Source organism: Lycium barbarum, chromosome 10, assembly GCF_019175385.1.
Source record: "Lycium barbarum isolate Lr01 chromosome 10, ASM1917538v2, whole genome shotgun sequence".
Taxonomy (NCBI): Eukaryota; Viridiplantae; Streptophyta; class Magnoliopsida; order Solanales; family Solanaceae; genus Lycium; species Lycium barbarum.
This window is the reverse complement of record NC_083346.1, coordinates 3,436,555-3,458,541: the sequence shown is the minus strand read 5'-3', so window position 1 is coordinate 3,458,541 and position 21,987 is coordinate 3,436,555. Positions and strand designations below refer to the sequence as shown.

Sequence of the window (21,987 nt, the reverse complement as noted above, 5' to 3'; positions counted from 1 at the left end):
CAGGTTCTATATAAAATATTGACGTTTCGGAGTCTTGACACACCACTAATCATTGGTCAAAGTATGAAAAAAAAACTAAATTTTTTCAACCAAAACTTACTTCGGGCACCTTTTCAACCCCTAAAATGACGATCCGAACGTCTACGAATCCTTGATGTATTGAGCCTACATTATTGTACGCAGAAAAAAATATCAGGTTCTATATAAAATATTGACGTTTCGGAGCCTTGACACATGACTAATTATTAGTCAAAGTATGAAAAATAACACTAAGTGTTGCAAAAAATAAAGTTGGCCAATTTTTGTTTACTGTTTATATAACGCAGTAAAATACTGCGTTATAGGAGCACCAATTTTGTTTCTATAACGCAGTAAAATACTGTGTTATAGCACTTAACGGGTCAGTCTCCGTTAGTGCTATAGCGCAGTAAAATACTGCGCTATAGGTACTTTAGTAACTTTTTTTTTGTTGGGGTATTTTGGTTCACATTGTTTTTTTTTTTAGGCATTTTGGTTCCGGACTCTCACCAGTTTCGTTTGAAAAAACTTAGTGTTATTTTTCATACTTTGACCAATGATTAGTCGTGTGTCAAGATTTCGAAACGTCAATATTTTATATAGAACCTGATATTTTTTTCTGCGTACAATAATGTAGGCTCAATACATCAAGGATTCGTAGACATTCGGATCGTCATTTTAGGGGTTGAAAAGGTGTCCGAAGTAAGTTTTGTTTGAAAAAATTTAGTTTTTTATTCATACTTTGACCAATGATTAGTGGTGTGTTAAGACTCCAAAACGTCAATATTTTATATAGAACCGGATATTTTTTCTGCGTACAATAATGTAGGCTCAATACATCAAGGATATGTACACGTTCGGATAGTCATTTTAGGGGTTGAAAAGGTACCCGAAGTAAGTTTTGTTTGGAAACTTTAGGGTGTTTTATTTTTTAGGGCCTGATTTACCCCTCTACTTTGGAAAAAGGTTCATATTTACCCCTTCGTTAAAAATAGGGGCAAATATTTCAACTATTGTAATGGTAGGGGTATAAATGTTCTGATAGTATAACGAGGGGTAAATATGAATTTTTTTTTAAAGTAGAGGGGTAAATCAGGCCCTTCTCCCTTGGATAAATTGTTGTTATAATATATCTATTGTAAAACCTTCTTTTGGATGAAGCAATGTCTTACTTTTGCATAAAATTATTGTGTATATTATTCTTTTAGCAAATCAGAACTAGTTAGGAAACCTGCAACGTTATCTAAAAATAGAAGAATCGGCAATCAAAGGGAAAATGGCCTGATTTACCCCTCTACTTTGGGAAAAGGTTCATATTTACCCCTCGTTATACTATCAGAGACAAGGGGTTAAAAATAGGGGCAAATGTTTCAACTATTATAACGATAGGGGTATAAATGAGCTGATAGTATAACGGGAGGTAAATATGAACTTTTTCCCAAAGTAGAGGGGTAAATCAGGCCCTTTTCCCAAATCTAAAAAGTGTGCTTCCAAATGTCGCTTCTTAGTTCTTCCCCTCAAATCTATCTTCGTGACAATATCTCTAGATAAGGAATGCTTATTCAAACCACTTGGTGTGCACCTATGATAAGATTTATTATCTTAGCAGAAATTACTTTAAAAATTAGGAGATTTTCAGATAATTAATCTTTTTTATAGATTGATTTTCCTCACATCAAAGTTTTCCCACTCTCTTTATAAAGGAAATAACTTTCGAATAACGACACTGACGGTGAGCAAAAGTCCGCTCTAGCAAAGTAGCTCGGAGATTTTCTTAAGACAGAACATCAGAGCGAAGCAGCTTTGCTCAGCATTTTCTCCCGACGACTAAACTACAGATTCGTCTGTGATAAATTGTGATTTACTCCAATACAACCGGGTTGGATAATCAAAAGTCCAAGTTCATTTATTAAAAGCAGTACCATTGCCACCGTCTTAAAAAGTCATTGTGTTTTCCTCATTGTAAATTGGTATTTTTAATATTTATTTAAAAAAGAAAAAAGTGGATTGACCAACCAAAGACACAGAATTGACAGCTTCTTAAGAGAACAACTTGAGATCAGATACCAAAATAAATAATAAATAAAATAAAAAAACACTTGCGCCGATTTCTTAGCTGTCTTTAGGTTCGTGTATCGATAACTATGATTAAAATACAATAATTAAACCTTGGAATTAGAATATTCAATTTATGAATCGTATGGAAACTACACCAAGTTAGAGTGTGATTTTGTCTAATTGTTACAATTTCGTGCTGTATTTTATTCATTGCGGACACCAACATCAAAAAATCTTCTTTGTCTTTGATCTCTCGTGTCATTCATTATTTGCCTAATTGTTATAATTTCTGATGCTGATCTCCTTGTTTCATTTAAAAAAAAAAAATGTAGCAATTTGAAATCGTATCCAGGTATATACCCCGGAATTGAACAACTCTATCGCTAGACCATTTATTAAATGTTCTTTTTTTCCTCGTTTCATTTATAACCTTTTTAACGGGATTTATTTGAGCTTGACCTAGGTTATAGTAACTATTATTCCTATACATCAGAAAGTCCTCGTCTTTGATCACTCGTGTCACTCAGGTTTCTCTAATTGTTTGCAATTTCTGATGAAGGTCTCCTCTTTTCATTTGTAACCTTTTTAAAGGAGATTTATTTGTTTTTGACCTAAGTTATAACTATTATCCCTATACATCAGAAAATTTTCGTCTTTTATCTCTCATCTCATTCATTATTTGTCTAATTGTTGTAATTGCTACTATAGATCTCCACCTTCCATGTCTAGCCTTTTCAAAGATTATTTCTTTCTAATTCTCTTTGTTATATAGCGTGTGTTCAATCACATTTAATTCGACTAGTGATAAGCGATACTTAAAATTCTAGAATCTAACTTTCACATTTATCCTCGTAGTAACACGCAATAACCAAAAAAAAAAAAACTTTCTTACAGTCACTCGACCTAATACAAAGATAACAAGATCAATTAAAAGAAAAATAAAATAACAAATTGTAACTTAATACTCATGACTACTGCTAAATCAACAAAAGAAAAAAGAAATTAATTAGCAAATTTTCGCAATAAAACAAAACTGCGCAGCCGCGATTGCCAAAGAAAATGTTACAAAAGAGGGGGGAAATGTAATTAAGTCAAAAGATAGGGGAGCTTTCGGCCAACTGGATCATGAATATTGAAAACTCTGTGATAAATTTAGAAATTTAGACGGTTGTAATGATAATGAAAATTATCCGTAAGGCAGTAGTGGAGTGATAAATACTTCGTTATTCTTAATTAAAGATTTTGAGTTCGAGTTTTAAAAATAAGTTTTTTTTGTAGGAGGCATTTTATTCCTAAAATGTAATTTTACGATATGAATTTGAATTAATTGAGGTCTACAACAGGTACAACATATCAAGCAGGAAAAACGATAATATAATACTTATTAGGAACGACATAACGTACCAACCGCATGTTAGTTGCATTTTCTATTCTTCTTGCCACATTGATCGGAATTGATTTATTGATTTTTTTTGTCTGTAAGTCCAAATTCTTTAGTTTTCTTTGATTTTATTTCATTGGTTCGGGCAGACATCAGTCCTATGGTTTTTATTCCTTGTAGGTCCCACACTTTGATTTTCTTTTCCCCCTATATTTGTTGAAACGAATGTTAGTATATTTTGTTAAATGTTAAATCAATCAAACCACATTTCAATTACAAAACGCTTAATGCATATATGACTCCCTAAATTTATCCCTTTTTATTTTTTTATTTTGACATGTCAACTAAATATTGAATCACTCAACTCGTTTTTAAGTGTATCTATCAAACACAATCAACTCGTTTTTAAGTGTATTTATCAAACACAATCTAACTTACAGTAGGCGTTTGGCCATGCGTTTACCGTAGTTTGAAACCGTGACCCCAAACCAGCGTTTGGACATGCGTTTTCACTCATGATTTCAAACCATGGTTTCAAACCCCAAATCATCCAAAAAGGCATGGTTTGAGGTTTGAAACCATGGTTTCAACATTTTTAAATATAAAATTTAACCTATAAGTTTATATTTTGTAAAAAAAGATTCATAAATTGGTAGATATTTTTAACAATTACTCTCATCAATCATTTACCAATCTCATTAACCTCCACCGACCTTTATTTATGTCTACCAACCTTTAATTTATGTGGGAGGATTATATTAAAGAGTAGTTACATTACTCTTCATGTTAAATTTTCATTTTTATTGAACTACAATTTGATTAATTGATGTTGTATTTTTTAGAAAGACCTTCTAATAGTGTATTAATTTTGTTATGAAATATGACTTGCTCATTTGGTAAGATTGTATAAGAAATGAGAATCTTTTGATAGTTTTCACGATTTATTGGGTTTTTATGTCTATAAGAGAAAATATAACTTAAAACATCCAAATTGCATGTCCAAACATGATTTGAAATCATGGTTTGAAACCATATTTTCAAACCACATCCAAATGGGGTCATAGTATTCTATCTTCAATATAATAACATATTTTACAATATATAATCGGATTGAGGACGAATAATATTTTGAACATGAGGTAAACTAACCTTTACAACACTTCAAAGACTTTTAAGGCCCAACAAGAATTATTCAGTACCGATTGATTGGGAAGATAGAAGGCACATGATGAAGTAGTTAAAGGACATGTAAGCTAACCAATCTTGTTTGTTGGCTAAATGAGGTCCCATTTCTTTTAAACTGCAGCTAGACTATAATTAGAGAAAAACTAGCCAAAAAGACCTACTAATGGAAGAAAAGATGATATCCCAATATGTTCCTTTGTTCCCTACCAAGGCAACAAACCGGATTTTCTCTGATTGATTACACCCTACGAATCAAAAGCTTTATGCCAAACGAGGAGAAGTTAGAACTAGAATCATGCCAGTCTAGAACTAGAATCATGCCAGTCTTCCACAAATAATAAGAAGCATAGTAACGTAAAGTTAGAGACATCTAATGCAATCATTACTAGCAGAGGCAGATTAGAGATATAGGTTTTATGAATTCAATCTTTAAAGTTTATAGGACTAAATCATTGTATTTTTAAAATTATGAATTCATGTTTACTACTTATTATTTCGTAAAAAATTTCACATAAATCTATGCTTCCGGTACCAATAGTACCAGTATTCTACATCCGTCCTCCATTACTAGTAATAACCTTCTATAAAAACATGACAATTACATACTTCTTTAACCATTCCTATTTATTTTGCTAAAGTAAATTACTTAAGCAAATTAACCATTTATAGACCTCGGCATTGAACAACAACGTTGGCAATTCAATTGCATTTACAGCATTCAAGATTAAGCAATAAAGAGCAATCTAGGAAAAAACCAGTGTTCCAGCAGTTACGCCTACTGTATTTCTAATACCAAACATAAATGAACTATACGCACAATATACAATGTATATACAACTTACAACGCTATATAACAACAATTTATGACACTCGTTGCAACTAACACACAAAGGTTAGAAAATATCGATAATATACCTCTGATATATCAGATCCTCATCGCAACAGCCTCGATGTAGAAAAATGTTTTGCTGTAATAGTTGGAAGCTTAGAATTAGCAACTAAACATGCAAAACAAACCACCAATGAGACAACACCAACTCGGCGATCAGTCAGAAATTTAACAGTACTCTTCCAATCCAAACATATCAAGCTGCAGCACCAAGCAGAAATCAACAAGCAACCATAAACAAACAAAAAATATGGGGTCTGGAGAGCGTAGGGTGTACGCAAACCTTACCCTACCTTGGGAGGTAGGGAGGCTGTTTCCGAAATACCCTCGGCTCAAGAGAATAACCATAAACAAACACTAACTAATAAATAGCATAATTCTAAAAATCAGCAGATTAAGACAAGGCTTAATCAGTTTTCCATGTTGATCTCTAGTAGTCAAACCTATCTATTACAACGTCGTTTGTCAAGATTTATTTTAGTTGTTATAGCAAACTGCTGTTATAAAAACACGTACGATATAACATAATATGAAAAGTTGGTTCCAAAGAGAATATAGCCATTATAGTTTAATGTTATTATAGAGGATGACTGAGGTAGCAAGGTCTGATTGTAACTAATGAAACGGCTGCCATAGAATAAAATTAGCTGCTACAGATAAACCCAACCTGGTACTCAGCAAACTAAAAACCCAGGAGATGGATCTAATTTCAGATGAATCAACCAGTCCTTAGCTTCAACTTCTCCACATGCATACTGAACTGATCGACTAACAGCAATAACTCACAATATTACAAGTATAGACACTAGGCTTATATTCACAATCGAAATACTGGCTACCAAATAGGCCTTTTCAGTAAACAGCAATAAAAGGAATTTGCCTTAGCTGGGGTTTGGAAAGCGCATTCGCCAAAAAGGGAATAAAGATCAACAGAAGGAAAGAAGGCTGTTAAATTTTAACAAGGAAATTAGCAGTTAAATGCAAGGTAAGAGAATGATGTTAGATTTACATTACAATTTAATCACTTCCAAAACAGGTTTTTCCTAACATAAGAGAACTCTAACACATCAAATCAATAGCAAGCCGAAGTGCCGAATCAAGTGTCTGCAATGAATCTTTGAAATTTCAAAAGAACATCTTGTAAAATGGAAAAATGGCATAATCTTTTGACATATAGGTGACAGCCAAGAAATTAAAAGAACACATTTTGCACAAGTCGACTCCCGAACTCATCTATCAAAAAAGACAGTTTAAAAGCTAAAGATGCCTAGACCTCTCTTGAGGACCTATAGCTTATAATATTTCTCCGTAGAAACATAAAATGATTACCTCTTTGTGTTTCAGATTCTCTGCAGTTCTTCACAGACTTCACAACTAGGCCAATTACTGAATTTAATAGCAGATTTTATTGTCAACTACTACTTATGGATCTAGGTTCAGTCATAGCCAATTCAAGATTACCTTCGACTCTTAATCTAGATAATGGACAATACACAATCAATAAACATCGGAAATGTATGCAGCTATTACACATGACATTATATACTAACAGGAACGCACATCAACATGCAAGCAGCTATTACACATGACATTATATACTAACAGGAACGCACATCAACCAACAAAGCAAGTTCATCATGTCTCATTACTGTACACTCCTTTATCCGCATCTTATTCAGACATACTAAAAACCTTTGAAAACTCATCCTTCCAGAAGACACACAGTAAAAGTTGTAAGGACACTAATAGCTCATCAAAGAATCGTAAGACAGACGACTATCACTACTTTTTCCTTCCCTACATTGCTTCCGATACTTATTCAGTCAGGCCAATTAGCTTCGAGTACAAAAAATTCATCCTTAAACTACAAGTTAGAAATCAACTTTCAGTTAAAGAAGAAAACACAAAGAGTAAGAAACACTAGTTAAGAACTATACATGCAGCTACCAATCCAACAATGCTAACAATAATTAGGAACTGTACAAAGAAATATAAAGGTTCATTCAATGTATGCAACCACCACACGTGCGACAACATTAAGCAATGAACACATGTAAAAACCAACAAAAAAAAATCGGCATCCAAATTATCCGCACGAGATACTAAAAAATTATAAATCAGATTCCCATTCCATAGCCGAAAAACCCATAAATTTAGCAGTTAGAGCCCGTTTGAATTAGCTGGAAAAAAAAATAGTTTTTAAGTATAAGTGCTTAAAGTACTTTTTAAGTGCTGAAAGTTATTTTATAAATAAACAGTTACGTGTTTGGATAAAAGTGCTTAAAGATTTCTAGAAGTGAGGGTAGTATTGAAATTAATAGAAAATATAATCGATAAAAAGGTAAAGTTGTTAGTCAAATCAAAATGACTTTTAAGCCAAAAAAAAAATAAGTTGGGTTGAACAACTTCTTCTTGATTTTGGCTTATTTTAAGCACTTTTCAATTTAATTTAAGTTGTTTTCTATTTTACTTTAAAAAAATAACTTATAAACTGGTTTGATCAACTTATAAGCCAATCCAAACGGGCTCCAAGAACAATAACATACCCAGTGTAATCCCATAAGTGGGTTCTCGAGAAAGTAGTGTGTACGCAGATCTTACCTCTACCTCGTGAAAGTAGATAGTCTGTTTCCGAAGGACCCTCGGCTCAAATGCAGCAAAAACAAAGTATTTATTAAAAAGGAAATACGACAGTGAAGAAAACATGACAACTAATAAAACAACCCTTTATCAGCTTTTTCAAGTCTTATAATAACATCTCTAATACAATTACTAACACAATAAAACAGTAAATGATCCAAATTAAACAACACCATAAAAAATTAAACCTTATCCGACCCGAAAAAACAAAACCGACACGATCAATCTTGAGCCTTCAATTTCTCCACGCGCTTATTAAGCATCTCAACTTTCACAACAAGTCCCGTAACAGAATACAACAACCAATAAAACACAATCGCACACGCGATCAAAAGCGCGTTGCGTTGAGACTTCATGATTGATTTCTGATGACGTAAGTGTTCGGATGGGGAACAAGATTCGGGTAATTCACATGCGGGTCGGGTTTCGTATTTCCAGTAGATATCCATTAAGAGGAAAAGACAAAAGGGTATGATTGAGAGAAATGGTTTGAGTAGATTTCGGGTCACGGTTATTAGACCTTTACGAAGCGGGTCAAGACCCGGGAGTGTTAAGAGAAGGAGCATGATTGCTTCTGCACCCGCGGCGTAGCCAAGAACAACCCATTCCAAAGCCATTGAGGTAAAAGAGGAAAGTGAACAATTGGAAAGTGGCAAGTTTCGTTTAAAGAAAGATAGAATGTTACGGGCCTTAAAAGCCACTTAAGTGAATTGGGTTGGGCTTCGCCTAGGCGAGGGGTATGATCAAAACATAACTTATGAGATATTAAAATGCGAAAATGTAAATATATATTCTATGAAAAATTTATTTTTACTTGAGGGGAAAAAAGTAAAGATGAGCACAAAATATGGGGACAAAAGTGTGCCTCTATTTTGTGTCTGGTCTTTAATTTTTGTCCTTCGTAAGAAATAAATTCTTCGTTGACATAAGTTTAAATTTTAGGGAAATAGCCCATATATATACAGCTATGCATCGAGTTTGCAGCTGATGTAGCTCATTATGTTATCAGTATTTTCTATATAAGCTATATATAAGTTGCTAACCTCTTTTGTAACAACAAACTCACATGCTACAAACCAACTCTTAATCTTTATGTCAGAACTCTATAAAAATGGTTACACGGCTACTAAATAGTCGAATCAACAAAGCCCCTTTTGTATTCAATTCATCTTTCTAATGGCTCGACCTCTCATTCAATCATCCTTCATATATTTGATAAAAGAAGAGAATGATGCGTGAAGTATTCTGGAAATTGTGGTATACCTAGGTAAAAAGTGGATAGTTGAGTTAAAAATGACAAACTAAATACTTCAATGGACACCCAACTTAATTTTTCCTTAAATTTTCACATCATAATATTCTCCAAGTTATGTCGCACGCCCTTAAACAACTTATGTCTAGCTAGGCATAACTTCAATTGGTAAATGGCAAAATTAGAGACCAACCCATTTGAAAGGCAAAACTTGAAGACCAACTAATTTATTTGAAGGACAAACGTGCAATTTCTTCTTTATCTGCATTATAGAGATATTGGACTGCAGTCGTTCAGATTGGCGCAATACATTTTACCGTTAGTATCCAGTTTGCTATGAGTACATGGTCCCGCATTGAAGGCAAGAGTTTGTAAATGCTTCTGAATTTATTTATTTATTTATTTAACACAAAGTGCATAACTAAATTTGTAACTACAGGTAAATTTATTGATATATATTAATTAGTATTTTGATATAAACATTAATTAAAAATTTGAATGTAATAAAATTTATCAAGCTTAGAGCTTCTTCTTTTGCTCTATTATAAAGCAGTAACGTGATTCATGAACAAAGTAATAAGTTAAATAGATAACTAAAATAGCAAATTGTGAATTTAAAGTGGAGGTGCAAATTTAGCTTGATTTTCTTATACAATTCATGTATGGAGAAAACACACAACCACCAACAAGGATTGTGGAGAGATGAATATGATTCTTCTGCTCTTAACCGTTTCCTAATAAAGGGAACTTCGTATATAGCAAGGTTCAAACTTGAGACCATTAATTAAGGATAAACAAGTATAACTTACCGCTCCATCACAATCCCAAAGGATACAATTTAAATTGCACCATAAAAGGAACTCCCAAGAATTTGTTTTTAACTTAATAGAGACAGCTCACAACAGATGCGATCCTATCAGCACCAACGCACCGAATCCAGCAGAACTCCAATAGTTAACCTTGCTTGAAAGAGAGTAGTTCTAGGATGAATGACCCACCGAAAGGCCTTATGTTTCATCCCTCCTTAGATTTAAAAAATAAAAAAATAAAAGGAAGGAGACAGCTCACAACTTACAACTTACATGCTAACTTCCATGGATAATTAAACACCTCCTTTTCTCACAATTCCTAATATAAAAACAGTCAAAAGAGAAAGGGATATTGGGAAAAAAGGTATCTGAGTATGTGGAAAGTCCATGCATCCAAAATAACGACACCCTTCATTCTTCATAATTGGTTTAGGTTTAATTTCTTTGCTCAAAACAGCTCGTTTCTTTTGCTTTTCACCTAATCATCGTTTGAATGCATAACAAAACTAGGGTTTAATAGATCTTAACACACACCATAATACATAATATGTTCCATATAATTGATTTTTCTTTCTTTCTCTCTCTTTCTTTCTTTATGAGGTGGAGGAGGCAATGGCGGAGCCAAAGGTTTAAATTTTAAGCTTAAAGAGGGCAATTGCTCCCGATTGTAATGTTTCTAAATGTATATATACATTGACTATGTAAAAAAATTTAACACTATCGATTCACCTAAAAAATTATTCACATGACGGGAATTAGAAAATCTCTACAATCTAATTTAGAAAAATTGCACAAATCTTTATATACTGGTACAAAAACACTCATATAATAGTGAAATTGCATGGACCTATATATCTATGGGCGGAGCTAGGGGCACAAGGGGTTCATCCCAATCCTCTTCGCCGAAAAATTACACTGTATATAAAAGATCAACATTATTTTGATGTATGTCTAATAAATAGTGAATCTCTTTGACTTTTTTTTTATATATTTGCTTTAATTATATTTTGAATTCTCTCAATGAAATTTCTAATTCTGCCCCTTTGAATTTATAACTTTATTAGATAATCTTTGATATGTCGCTCCTAACTTTAAAGCATGAGTGAAGGGAATATTTCCCATGCATGTTTGGATAATTGCTTATGTTTTCAGCATAAAGAGACTATAGCTTTTGGCTACCTGTATATGATTGATCATGTAATTAAAAGCCAGTTAGCAACTACTGTTATACACTTTTTTTTTTTTGGTCTATAACTTTTGCCAAAAAAAAAGATCATGAACATGCAATTAAAGGGAGAATATACAAGATTGATTCATTATATTCCTTTCACTTTTACGTGACACGATAAGGACTATTGAATCAATTTTTAACATGTCGTCCACTAATATTTTCCACTCATTGTGTGTATTACTTATTCACATTTTTGATTGATTGTAAATGGTGGAAGCATAGGGAGACAAGTAGAAAAATAGGGTTTTCCCATCGACATTCAGTGGTAAATTTGTGCTATAAAACATGATTTTTCACCTCATTTTCACCGAGCTATCTCATTGGGAGGACGCAAGTTTGGTTTAACAAAAGATAGGATGTTATGAGTCTGAAAAAGCCACTTAAGTGAATTGGGCTGGGCTTCAAATGGGCTAGTCTTTTAAGTTTTGCCCTTAGCAATCCCTAGTGAGGCGTAAGTTCTTGTGCAGGAAATAACTTATGAGATATTATGATGCGAAAATATAAATTTATGCTTTGTGAAAAAATTATTTTATTTGAGGAGAAAAAAGTAAAGATGGGCACAAAATATAGGGACAAAAGTGCAAATGACCCGTCGTTGGCAATTGTGCCTGTATTTTGTGTCTGGTCTTTAATTTTTGTCATTCGTAACAAATAAATTCTTCATTGACATAAGTTTAAATTTTGGGGAAATAGCCCATATATACAGCTATGCATCTAGTTTGCAACTGATGTAGCCCATTGTATCATGGGTGTATAAATAATGTATTTGTTCTGTAGAAGCTATATATAAGTTGCTAAACTTCTTTTGTAACTTATGTAGTTAGATCTAACACAACAACAAACTCACATGCTACAAACCAACTTTTAATGTTTATGTCAGAACTCTATAAAAATGTTTACACGGCTACTAAATTGTCGAATCAACAAAGCCCCTTTTGTATTCAATTCATCTTTGTAATGGCCCGACCTCTCATTCAATCATCCTTCATATATTTGATAAAAGAAGACAATGATGCGTGAAGTATTCTGGAAATTTTGGTATATCTAGGTAAAAAGTGGATAGTTGAGTTAAAAATGACAAACTAAATGCTTCAATGGACACCCAACTTAATTTTTCCTTAAATTTTCGCACCATAATATCCTCCAAGTTATGTCACACGCCCTTAACTAACCAGCTAGGCATAAATTCAATTGGTAAATGGCAAAAATCAGAGACCAACCCATTTAAAAGGCAAAACTTGAAGACCAACTAATTTATTTGAAGGACAAAACGTACAATTTCTTCTTTGTCTGCATTATAGAGATACTAGTGAATTTGTCTGCGCTTCGCGCAATCATGAAAAACAATAATAAGTGTGTGTGTGAGTGTGTATATATATTATTTGTTTAAATTGATGAAATCAGTAATATAAAGCACTTTCAATGATATGATGACAATTTTCATACTTCGAGCAATATTATATTTTAGAAGTTATTTATGAACGCATACATACGACCCGACTTTTATAAATTGTAAGAACACACTTTTTATTCTTACAATTTACACCGATTTTAAAATAAATCACACAGGTACACAATTTCAATGTCTAAAATAAATGAAAAAAGAAGAAATAAATAAATATTTAAATAAAACATAAATTATTCTTCATCATGCATATCAAACAATTTAAATTACCTTAAACTTAAAAATAACAAACACCATGTATTTCAATGTTTAAATTTCTTCCTCTTAAAAAATCAATTATAAATTTTGAAACTTGCTGAAATGCAACATATTGCAAAGAGAAAACCAGCCATTCACTCACTCTCTCAACATTTTAAAGAGTTTTATTTTTTCGGAAACTTGATGAAATGCAACATGTTCCCCCTCTTTTTGTTGTCAAAATTCATGAGTATACATTCAGTTCAATCTTCAACACGAGGCATGCTCCTGTACTTGTCTAACCAGTAAGATTCCATGCATGAAATGAACTTTTTTTATCAGACTGTCAATAAAAAAGGTTAAATGTAACACAAAATTTGAGAAGCTTCTAGCAAAATGTATTTCAACGCTTTCAATTCTGAAAGAAAATGGCCAACATGAAAATTTAAGATAAAGTTTAGCCCAACAAAGGAGTACGCCGCATGAGTTTTTTTTAATTCTATGAATGTCCAGGATGGTGGAAAGTTTCACTTGAATATATACTTAACCACCCTATGCATTTCGTTGTTATTTGTTAGTAACCACAATCACAAGTCATATACAAATTAAACTCAAGAGGTATTATAGAGAACATACAAAGAATAAATTAAGAAGAAAATTAAACTACAAACACATTATTTTAACAAATTTAACCATAAAAATATAGAAGAAAAATACCAAAGTAAATGCTCCAGATTCTACCACGCTGTCACTATGTAATAGCAAGAAATAGTTACGTTTTTGGATGGAGCAGAATTTGGATGAAAGAAACTATAGATTTGTGAAATATAAATCCAAGAAAGAAGATAAAGGAGAAAAGTGGCAATTAAGAAAATTTAAGTAGTGCTTTTTGGGTTCAAAATTTAAAGCAAATAAAGAAGAAAAAAACAAATAAAGAAGAGAAAAAGATAACTGCAGATTAGGGCTGCTTATCGGGCGGATTGAGTGGATAACTACACTTAACGGTTTGGCTTAATGGTTATCGGCTTTTAAAAGTATTAATCCGCTAGCCAATCGATAAGATATCGGTTGGTTCGGTATCGGGTTAGCAATTATCGGACGTTTATCGGGCGATGTATCGGTTAAATTGCGTAACTACTATTCTTTTTTTTTGCCTTGAAAGACGAAGGTTTTATTTATAATTTAACAACTAGGAAGTCAATTAAGCCCCATAGCCACAGGGCAGGACTTAACAGTTAAGAATTCACAAGTTTAATCTCAACCCTTCCGATGGTGATCTCTTCACCACCTTTCTCTGGAACCACAATTATTGCAATAGTAATTTCCAACACAAAATAATAATAATAATAATAATAATAATAATAATAATAATAATAATAATGATAATAATAATAATAATAATTTATGGTTAATGGAAGAGTTTACCGAAGATAATTACTGATGCTTCAGACTTTTCACTTTAGTGCTTTAGCTTTAGATTTTAGTGTTTTAGGTTTACAATACATATTTTATATGTTTAGGGGTAAAAATATAAATATGATAAATTCTTAACGGGTTAACGGTTTGCCCGATAAGAAAATTGTGTAATCCGCCCCCTCACCGATAAGCCGTTAACTACAAGATTTTAATCCATTCTCCAACCGCTAATCCGATAGTCCACTACCAATAAGCCAATAAATCAATTTTACGGTTGGGTTATCGGTGGCGGTTCGGTTTTGAGCAGCCCTACTGCAGATGGTATTAAGTGCTACAACTACGTGGGCTCTGTTTAAGAAAATGGATATCATCCTTTATTTGGCTACTTGGGCTTTATTAGGCAAATTAAACGGATGAAACATTTTCTTTCTTTAGTACTCCATTTTGCGTCAACTAAATTGAAGGAGAAAAATTTAAAAAATCCAAAAAAAGAAGAAAAAGATAAATAGGAATGGGGAGGCCCAGTCATTCAGAATGACCCAATTCATTTTACCATTAGTATCCAGTTTGCTATCAATACATGGTCCCGCATCGAAGGCAAGAGTTTTTTTTTTTTAAATTGTTTTTATTACGTAAGGGGTAGGGGAAGGGGAAATGGGGAGGAGATTACAATGTGGGGATTTGAACCCTCACCAATAAGGTGAAAGTTTAGATAGTCAACCAACTGAGCTACTAGATCCCTAAAAGGGAAGAGTTTATAAATGCTTCTGAAAGTTTTTTTTTTTACACAAAGTACATAACTAAATTTTTAACTACAGGTAAACTTATTGATATATATTAATTAGTATTTTGATATAAACAGTAATTAAAAATTTGAATGTAATAAAATTTATCAAGGTTAGTGCTTCTTCTTTTGCTCTATTATAAAACAGTAATGTGATTCATGAACAAAGTAATAAGCTAAATAGATAACTAAAATAGCAAAATGTGAATTTAAATTGGAGGTGCAAATTTGGCTTGATTTTCTTATACAATTCATGTATGGAGACAACACACAACCACCAACAATGATTGCCGAGGGATGAATATGATTCTTCCGCTCTTAACCGTTTCCTAACAAAGGGAACTTCGTATATAGCAAGGTCTCGAGACCACAGATTAAGGATAAAGGAGTATAACTTACCACTCCATCACAATTCTTATGGATGCAATTTAAATTGCACCATAAAAGGAACTCCCAAGAATTTGTTTTTAACTTAATAGAGACAGCATATCAGCACTAACGCACCAGATTCATCAGAACTCCGAAGTTAACTGTGCTTGAATGAGAGTATTACTAGGATGGGTAACCCACTAAAAGCCCTCGTGTTTCATCCCTCCTTAAATAAATAAAAAACGAGATAGCTCACAACTTACAACTTACATACTAACTTTCATGGATCGGCTCCTCCTCTCACAATTCCTAATATAAAAACAGTCAAAAGAGAAAGGGATATTGGGAAAAAAGGTATCTGAGTATGTGGAAAGGCCGTGCATCCAAATATAACGACACACTTCAATCTTCATAATGTTACGTTTTTGGGTTTTCTCTTCCTATGTGGAATTGGATTAATAAAACCCAATCCAGTTTGAACCAGGCCAATTTTGTCCAAAATTTCCTCTATATATAGGATCAATTTAGGTCTTATTTTTACTTTAAATTATGTTTCCCGATTCGTTAACCATTGGATCGTGCTGAAATTGGAACTGGGGGTTCTCAACATCTGGTTATTCGATTTCACCAGTGGAGATCGGATTTTGTGGTCCGTAGCTCCAGTTTTCGAGTACGAACAGTAGCTCATTTTTTGGGGTGATTTCTCTCCTTTCTTCGCTAGTTTTGGTGTTATTTTTATGTATTGTTGCTCCGTGCTTGGATTAGATACAAAGAGGGCAGCCCTATTTCTGATTATATCAATGATTTTCAGGGTGTCCTTGATCAGCTGTCTGGAATGGGTGTCAAGTTTGATGAAGAAATACAAGGACTTTGGCTTCTTAATACTCTGTCATACTCTTGGAAAAATCTTCGAGTTTCTTTGACTAACTCTGCTCCCAGTGATAGTGTAACGATGGAATATGTTAAGAGTGGTGTTTTGAATGAAGAGATGAGAAGAAGATCTCAATCTATCTTCGTCTTCTTCAACTTCACACTCCGATGTTTTGGTTACTGAATGCAGGGGGAGAAGTAACTTCAGAGGTCAGAATGACAGAGGCAAAAGTAGAAGCAAGTTAAGATCCTCCAGGTGTCACACCCCATTTTAACCCGGAGTCAAAATTAGGAGTATGACGTATTGGTGATTCCTATTTTTTACTTTATTTTAAGGAGTCGCCACCTAATTAATTTAACGATGAATTAGGACATCTAAATGTTAACTAAGGTAAAGTTAAAACTAAACCTCAATTAATAATATGCTTAACCAGTATGATTCTAGGTAAGGGCTCTATATTATCCTAAAGGGAAGGGGTTAGACATCCTTTAGAATCCGTTAACTTACGGTTATCCGACCAAACTTAGGTTAATTAATTGAGAGTAAATAAAATGCTTAAAATTTAGAAAATGATTTTTAGATATTGCTAAAGTTTTAAAAGAAAATAATGTTAGTTAAAATAAGATTTACAGAAAATATAATAATTTGTATAACAGAGACTTTGAATGCCATTTTTTGAAAATACGATTTATGAATGTTGTTAAGGTTTTAGACGAAAGTATAATAGTGCTGTTTAAAATAATACTCGTAGAAAAACATAATAACGTGTGTAAGAGAAGATTCTAAAAATTTAAATGGGACTTGAAAATATTGATGAAGCCTTAAATAAAAGATAATATTTAATAAGATTTATAGGAAATGTGATAATTTGCATGAAATAAAACTTATAAGCATTGTTAAGATAAAAAATGTCATTTAAAGAAGACTTATAAATGTGGCTAAACTTTAAAATAAAATGCTGTTTAATATAAGATTTGTATAAAATATGATAATTTGCCCATAAATAATAGTTTTTGAGAAAAGATTTAGCAATTTTGAACTTTGGATAAATTATATTATATGAATGTAGCAATGTAGAAAATCTAGGCTTATAAATAGGATTCAAAAGGAAGTGAGTCATTTCTTATTAATTATGCTTAGCTAAAAATATGCATGATTGATTCAAACTTGAAGGGTTATCTATAAAATATACTTATAATTGCGTATTAGTGACGTTTTGAAACGTTTATGATAAAAATGTGATTCCCTTTACTTAAAATGTATAGTCATGTCATTTTGCAAATCGATTATTTCAAATAAAATAAAAGCATGAAAAGAAGAGAATAACTTATGGAATTAATTGTTAGTCTTCCTTAAACTAAACTACCCATTACTAAAACTAAACCTATTAATTCATTAGGATTTATCTAAATTAAGAAAACAAAACAAGCAAAGAGTTAGTTGCATAATACAAATTAATATGCACAAAATAAAATAAAATAGGGAAATAAATATCGAATGGGCCAGCCCATTTTTTTGACTGCTGGGAACTGTCCACACTATTGGGCCTTGGCCCAGAATTTCCATTTTTCTTTCTTTTGGGTTTTTGCTGCGGATTGGGCTGGGCGGAGATGGTTTTGTTGGGCTTTTAGCCCAACCCCGAATATGGAAGAAGAACGAGTCCCTCGGACTCGTATGCGGTGATCATGCAAAAAAAAAACGAAAGGAAAAGGATCAGTATACGATCAGTGAATAATGTTAAACATATGAAATATAAACTCAAACAAGTCGGTAGATTGGGTACATACTATGTATATTCAAGTATACTTCGTGTATACACATTTGTAGCGGTTTTAAATATAGATATACCAGTAGTATGCGCAGATATACATAACTAACTGAAATATGCTTTTAGCGACGCGCAGAATTTGAACAACACCAAATGATAATATAGACTATACATTACATAAGTGATGTACATATACATGAAGTATACTTCGTATATACGTACACATAAATCAGGAATAAAACAGCAATGGTGCACACATATGCATTATTAGGAGTTAATTGGAGACGTACATGGAATCATACAGCGTATAGAAAGCAATAAAGTAGTCATGGGGATAAAAGAAAGCAAGTGTAAGCACACAAATGAAGTTAGAAAGCAGGAGCAAACGCAGGGTCTGGAGTATTTATTTGAATTAGTGACATTTCATCAAAGTATAGAAATCTGCTTCTTCTAAAAAGGCAGCAAATTTATAATAGCAACCATTACGCCGAGTATATCATATATACTCATTTCCAGCACTTAATCCATTAAGAGTACTTTAAGAGTGATCAGCATGCTTGACTGCAAACAACATCAACAAAATGGCAGACAGGGAAGCAACAAGTTTATCCCGAAATGTGACAGTCACATAGAAGTCTCAAAAGCCAAAAGCTACAGTTCAGAAAACATCCCAGCTACAGACAAACAAGTCCTGGACACCTAGCATGCATAATATACTTAGCGAAACATGTATATGGGAAACCTGAAGGATCATTTGGAGCTTACACATTCAAACTTTTACTCAGCTCTAATACTTATGATGTGTGATCAACTGATGACCAGATTGCAATTTGTGACACACAAGGAAAGAAAACTGGAACTAAACATAGATAAAAATGCATGTTCAAGCTTCACACTAAGACCAATCTCAGAAGTTGGAGGCAGCTGATGGCACAATGTAACACCAAAACTTATCAGAACCAACTCATGGACTAGGATAGAGACATTAAAGATAGCACAGAAACAACTCTGGAAATCTGATTCCCTTTAAACATACAAAATTAATTTTCACTCTCATAATCATACTTTACCCATCTCGGATGAAGAAACCGTGAAAGGACGAGACCCTTTATAAATAAAGAATTTGTTCATATAGGCTTAAGCTAAAACACGCAGTTAAGGAGGTTTAAACCAGGCAAAAAATACAGTCATGCTTAATTATAAAATCACTTATCATACAAGGCTTCACTGGATTAAGATAACTTAAGCTGGCCAGATGATTAAAATACCAAGCAAACAGAAGGATCTTTCTACTTCAACTATGATTACAGTTTCAAATTGAGCAAACAAATTAGGACACTTTGGGTGTAAATTTCATACTAATTACAACACTAAGCAGAATAGACTTAATGACTAAACATGATGTCACACCAACTACGATACTAAGCAAACGAACTAGATGGCTAAATACAGCTTCTTACCAAACTGCCATACCAAGCAAAAATAAACTAAATAACTGAATACAAGTTTCTTACCAATTACGACACTAAGCAAGACAAACTAAATAGCTAAACACAGAACAAACTACTTATTATTATATAGGAACTAAAACCAAAATAACAAGGGAATAGGCCAGATCTGTTTTTAGACTGATGGTGTGAAAAATGAACAATTTGCACATCGACAGGAATAGGGAGTTGAGGTGGGGAGAAATAGGGATCAATGTCTATGTATCAAGGCTGTCAGGTGGTCAAGTATGTTCAAAAGACATCTTTAGATGTTTAAACCTGAAACAACATCTAACCTCCTTAAGACAATATATACTAAGCCCAAGAACTGAAACTGATGATGTTAATAGCTCCAAACAACACATCAATTTTACCTTATGCTAATTTTAGACCAGATTTATTTATCTTATCCACAAACCATCGCCCTTATCATAGTACAAACTGGATATGCTTTCTCTCTGTTACAATTTCAGCCCTCCATATTACTATGTCATTATTGGATTGCATTAAACAAACTTGTGTTATAATCAGAAGCAAACAGAAATCAATCACAGATTTAACCACTAATCATGCCTAACCTAACAACAAACACTTAAACAAGCTCAAATATCCTGCAAACTAATTGTCCAGATTTATGTAACAATATGCGACTTAAACCAACTAGCGCGATTAACTCATGCATTTGAATTAACTAAATCCAAGTTATCACACATAGCATATGTAATTGCATAAACAGGGCCAAACTCGATAATTAAACCATCATACAAACTAATTAAGCCTGAATTAACATCAACATACAAACAAACTATCAGTTGAACCAAACTAAACTAACTAATCAGCCTGTTCTAAAACTACATAGCGATTAAAAATAGATAAGACAGAAAATAAAAGGGGAAGGGGAAATTACCTTCTTCGGGTGCAGCGAAATGGGTACGAATCTTCGATCTACACTCGAACACTACTCAATCGAGGTTGCGAGACTCGGATTCACAACAACCACAGAACAGACAAAAAAAAAGAAATTCGTTTTAGTATTTCGACTCGATATTTTGAACCACCATAACCACTGCAGATTTGACATTTTAGAAAAAAAACTTTGGGGTTTCTCAACTTCAATTTCTAGGGGGGTTTCTACAGCTAAAAGAAAACGGGTTCTTGGAGGAATTTCATGAATCGAACAAAGATCCTCTGTTTTTGAGGGATTTCACCCATCCAAAAATCCTCCCTGTTCTTGACTTGGAAAACGATTATATATAGGGCGAATTTTAGGGTTTGAGTTTGAGAGGAGCGGGGACAAAGGAAAGTGGGGAACAGAGGGAAGTGGGAGCGGGGTGTAGACGGCGGTGGTGGGGTTGGGAGATGATGAAGAAGAGGAGCGGATGGGGAAAAGGGGAGAAGAGAGAGGAAGGAAAGAAAGAGGAAGGGAGAGAAAACGATGGGGGGGGGGGGGGCGGCCTGGAGGAAAAAATATGAAACCCTAAGGTTTTCATATTTTGTTAAAAGGGTATTTGGGCCGGGTCGGGTACAAATCAAAACGGGTATGGGCTGGTCTGTTTGAATGAATAGTGGGTTGAAAAAATGTTGGGCTGGGTATTAAAAATGTGGATTGGTCCGAAAAGTGGGTTGGTTTTACAAATTAGGCTTTAGCCCAAAATAGTTTTAGGATTTAATTATGGACTGAATTAATATGGATTAAAATGTTACTTAATATAAAATATGTAATTATTAGTGCTCAGATAATAAAAAATGACGTTGTAATAGCCGTGCAATAATATTTCGAAAATCCACAGTAAATAAAATTATTATTTAATTAGGCGAAGATAAATGGGATGTGAGTGCGTAAACCGGTAAAATGTGCTAAAATGATAACATAATAATAATAGTAAATAATAATAATAATAGTAACTGTAATAGAATAATAAAACGTGAGTATTAATAAGAGGCTAATAATTATAGCAAAACAAAATATATATTTTTAATTTTCCCAAAATATTAGAAGCGTAAATAGGTATTTCGGAGGAGAGGCGGGACAAAATTGGGTGTCAACACCAGGTACAAGACTCTTACATGTGACTATTGTCACTTGAAAGGGCACATCAAGAAACATTGCTACAACTTTAAGAGAGACCAGAAAAGGCAAAAGAAAGAAAGCGATAATGAAAATCGTGTTGTTATTGTTGCTGAAAA

General features: G+C 33.2%; 1 protein-coding gene across 1 annotated transcript; it reads right to left on the bottom strand.

The window, feature by feature from the left end:
• Window positions 1–8,243: 8,243 nt before the first annotated feature.
• Window positions 8,244–8,832, bottom strand: LOC132615059 (uncharacterized). Its single transcript, XM_060329614.1, has one exon. The coding sequence runs from the start codon at window positions 8,786–8,788 to the stop codon at window positions 8,393–8,395; it is 396 nt and encodes a 131-aa protein (XP_060185597.1). The 5' UTR covers window positions 8,789–8,832; the 3' UTR covers window positions 8,244–8,392.
• Between the last annotated feature and the right edge of the window lie 13,155 nt (window positions 8,833–21,987).